The following is a 4,345-nucleotide window of genomic DNA, read 5'->3' as shown; positions in this document are numbered from 1 at the left end:
TAACTCTGAGATTGGTGATGATGCAAAAGCACCTGTATTTCATGCAGCACATCTTCTGGTAAAAACAGAGAAACAATATGTAATACAGTGGCATACCTGTGAAATAATAAGATTCATATCCTGAGATTCTAAATCTAAAAGAAAGGCATCATCAGTAAGGCTGTCAGAGTTTGAAACATTCAAATGATTCAATGATCTTGAACTTTTTAACAGATCCTGAAAAAATATCAAAATTACGTAAGAAGAGAGGATCAGTTGAAAATCAAAGTTATGAAATTTTTATATGTTGAAAAAAAAGTAACATGAGAGAATGAGAGAATCTAAAAAAATATGATGATAACCATTACAGTAGAGATCTACTATAGTGGAAGATGATGGAAGTGAGTTACCTGTACAATTTCATCTGTGATAGTTCTACAATCACTAATATCAACTGTTGTTAAATTTAACAATAATCCACCAAGAACACTAAATAATGCTGGCAACATTAACTGTTCACATCCACCTATATCAAATATCTCTAACAACTGGCACCTTTATAATACATAAGTTAAAATACATCAAATATACATTTTATTATGACTTAAAAGGGAAAGAGTAACTTGAAAATACCCTTTCTTAGGTATGGTATAGCCCGACCAGTTTCGCTCTTGATTGAACTCTTCAGGGGCATCTATGCACAAGTGAAAGCTTCACCTCTATTTTTGCTAAAGGTGGAGGCGTCCCAGGTCAGTTGCAGAAGCGAACTGCCTATGCGGAGGCGATTCAGGTCAAATGCGTAGGATGTCTCTGTCAATTGCGATAGCGTCTCGGGTCAATTGCAGAGGCGATCTACCAAAGTTGTTAGTTTTAGCCACCCAAAGTTCACCAAATTGATGCAGTACTAGCCTACACTGAGATGGAAAAGGGTCAAAACACAGTACAGTAATACAGTTTTTTTTGTGTTATTGAGTTTCAATGGGAAGAACTCTTTTATGAATTAGGTTAGTCGACCTGTTGATGCAACTAGGTGCAACGCCACCTGCAGGCAGAGTTAGTTGTTTAAAACAGATCCTCGAAAGTTGGTGACTCTAATACATCGATCTAGCTGGCGGGAAAGTCAGTCCCAATATGGACTATGGGATTCTTGTATGGAAATTTCCTACTGTCACTGGCCAACTTTATTTTACTTTACATTATATTATGATTAGTAATCAAAGCTTACAAAATTTATGGGATGAAAGACAAATTAAGGTATCTTAATGAATCTAAAGCGCTATACTAGACAGATGTTTCAATGTTACAATAATAATCCTTGCGATCAAGTGAATGGAATAAAATGGGAGTTCTGCTTCAGTTTTGACTTCTTCCATGCAATGTGCAGTCAGGAATTTTTACCAAGATCACAAAATTACCCTACTTTTTTTAAATTCCAACAGTTGAAATATCATAGAATAATATCTGCTCTGGAGCTAAGATAACAAATTTCATATATACCAATCTATTTTTCTGCCATTAGATTATATTGCCATCACCAAACATTTTTTATATCCAGTTGTAGTTTATGGTCCTAAAATTAGCCATAATATTTGCCATGATAATGTTGGTGTGTTGGGTAGTTTCAATTTCATACCAAACCCAGTATACTAGCGATATAAATTGTGAATCACTTAACTTACTTTTGTACAACTTTCAACAGATTGCATCCTGTTATTTGCTGACATTTCCCAAGTCTTAATTTCTTGCAAAGTTCCGGTATCAGAGTGAAGAGTAATTCATCAGTCAGGAATGAAGGGTAAAAGTTTATGATTCTTTCAAGTATTGATAAGGCTATGTCACCATAATCATCTGATAATAAGGTTTGAATTAAATAATTTCTACTATCTCCTTTGCCATCATCATATAGGTTTAATATAGCTTCACTGCAGATTATAGTAGCTATTGATTTTAGGCTTGATGGCTCCGACTTTGACATCTGAAATACATTTCACTGATTGTAAAATGCACTACTATGGAACAAATTTCATAAAGAACTTTGCAGATTTTTAATTATTAATAACACAAGATATATACAGTGGTGTAACCTATTTTCGTGCATATAAGGATTCAACACCGAATTTCGTCATGTCTTAGATGTTTCCTCAGATATTCTACAGTATAATTAAAATAGGTTTCTTTCAATTCTTTTTATGAATCCCTCACTTTGACCCATATTTCATGAGTAACCAAGATGACAACGGCAGCAAAATGAGTCACCTATTTTCGTGTACAATGTTTTATCTATAAATAAGTCGAGAAAAACATGTTGTATTGATACCGGGTGTTAAGAGTGAAGAAGTTTCTAAAAACTTCAATGTAAAGCACTGGCCAAGGTCACAAATAAAGAGATAAATGTTCAATACAAGATAAGGTGAAGTTAGCATAGTTAGTGTTAAGTTAAAAAAACAACCACGAGTAATCTACAATAAACAAAAGTCTATAATATGAAAGTTTTCTTGTTACCAGTTCTAAAAGAAAAGAGTATGAATAGGTTCTGAAAAGATAAACATCTATATATAAGGATTAGAATATATTATACTTAATGAGCTAGAAAATAGAGAGGGGGGTCAAGTATTATTGGATTCAATGGGATCGAGTCTACCACAGACCAGAAAATTACTAAGGTTTTTATTGTGCTTATAGGCAATTACAAGTCGTTTGGTATATACATTCGGAAATCTGTTCTGTTATTCACTGTAATACTGTTTGATGATGGATGAGGTTTTGGCAGCTGTATGATTAAAGGTGGCAACAAATGGAATCATTTGATTATCATGCTGGATATTAAGTCCATTTGGAGCCACTGTTTGGAGTTGGTCCATCCAGTAGCTTTCTCTCTGTAATCGTTTGGTTTTTGGTTTGATAAGATCAGAGTCAGGAATTGATTCAATAGGCATGATAAGAAGGTCTTCAATGGAATGGTCAGGTAAATTAAAATGATGAGAAATTGGTCTATTTTTGCTATGAATTATATCAAAGCGATAGCCGCTAAATCGCGTTCTGGGTCTCGTCGACGTATTGTTTGTCACATTTTTTACATGAAATTAGGTAAAATGATATTTTTATCCGTACACGTGAGACGTTCTTTAATTTCAAATATTTTTCCAGTTTTTTTATTTTGAAAATAATGAGACATATGAATATGTTCACAGGTGCAACACCGAGAACCTCTACATGGTATTGCGCCAAAGTTATTTATTGGAGGAGGGGATTCATTAATTTTCAAAAGGTCCAAAACAGTGTCATTTTTAATTTTGGACAAGAATCGTTTGGAATAGCCCCTCTCTCTTAATATACAGAAAACTAGTCTACAAGCTGCATCAAAATCTACTTTTTGAGTGCAAATTCTAAAATTGATTGATTATTCCAGTAAAAGTATGTTTTGGGTGAAAAGAATTTTTATATAAAAGTTGGTGGTACCAGGTGATATAATTAACTTCTCTTAGTATTTATCTTTAATATTGATTCATTATAACTTGTGACAATTCCTTCAAAGAACCATGACTTAAAAAAAAATAGTGACTGACAAAATAAGATATGTAGCGTGATTTATTGCTAAAAGTCATTGAAACAACATAAGAATACGGCCCACATTGTGTTCTATAGAATTTTTCTGCTGACACGGAATCCACTAGTTGATCACGTGACTTCATTCGTTGGACTACATTCTAGCAGACGACACTTGGAATTCCAATGACAGCTTGGGATTATAAGGAAATTCGGCTGCTAAAAAATGGTGACGTTTGGTAATAACTAAAATCCGCCATTTTGTATTTGTCAAAGTAAACATTAATACATTTTACTTTGCTTGAAACTACTGGATTCATTCTACTAGCTGACATTGTACAGAAAACCCATGTTTATCAAAACAAGCAAATGTGGAGTTACGCGAGGTCGCACATGTAAATTATTAATCCTTTCCAGAAATGCACGAAAAATAGGTTAGCACACAATTAGGTTACTTGACTGTATATCCATATATTTTGTATTATTCTTAATAATTAAAAATGTGTTAAGTCCTTAATGTTTACCTTCCTACTTCTATATGATTAGATTTTTAATTAGTTTATTTTAATCTTATTAGGGGAGGAAACTTCCTAGAAGAGGTAGAAACCACTGTGGAGGAACTTGTAAAGCCAAAGGGGGAAACCACTAGTCCTACAGGCATGTAGTGGTTTCCTCCCTTTACAAGTTCCTCCCTAGTGGTTTCCCCCCAGTGGTTTCAACCTCTTTTTAATCCTAGTGGTTTCCTCCCCTATTCTAAGTGGTTTCCTCCCTTAATTAACATATATAATAACATATATATAACATAACATATATATAATAA

At 33.6% G+C, this 4,345-nt stretch overlaps 1 protein-coding gene across 1 annotated transcript in view; it reads right to left on the bottom strand.

Annotated features, from left to right (window-relative positions):
- The window catches only part of LOTGIDRAFT_176098 (hypothetical protein), a gene marked incomplete at both ends in the record, with an annotated part of 5,480 nt that extends 3,526 nt beyond the window's left edge, over positions 1–1,954 (bottom strand). The window contains 3 exons of the mRNA XM_009066262.1: positions 97–216; positions 390–534; positions 1,659–1,954. Of these exons, the coding sequence (XP_009064510.1) occupies positions 97–216; positions 390–534; positions 1,659–1,954 (561 nt within the window). The remainder of the gene's footprint in view (positions 1–96; positions 217–389; positions 535–1,658) is intronic.
- Between the last annotated feature and the right edge of the window lie 2,391 nt (positions 1,955–4,345).

Source organism: Lottia gigantea, assembly GCF_000327385.1.
Source record: "Lottia gigantea unplaced genomic scaffold LOTGIsca_746, whole genome shotgun sequence".
NCBI lineage: Eukaryota > Metazoa > Mollusca > Gastropoda > Lottiidae > Lottia > Lottia gigantea.
The sequence above is the reverse complement of the archived record's forward strand: the minus strand, read 5'-3'. Positions and strand labels throughout refer to the sequence as shown.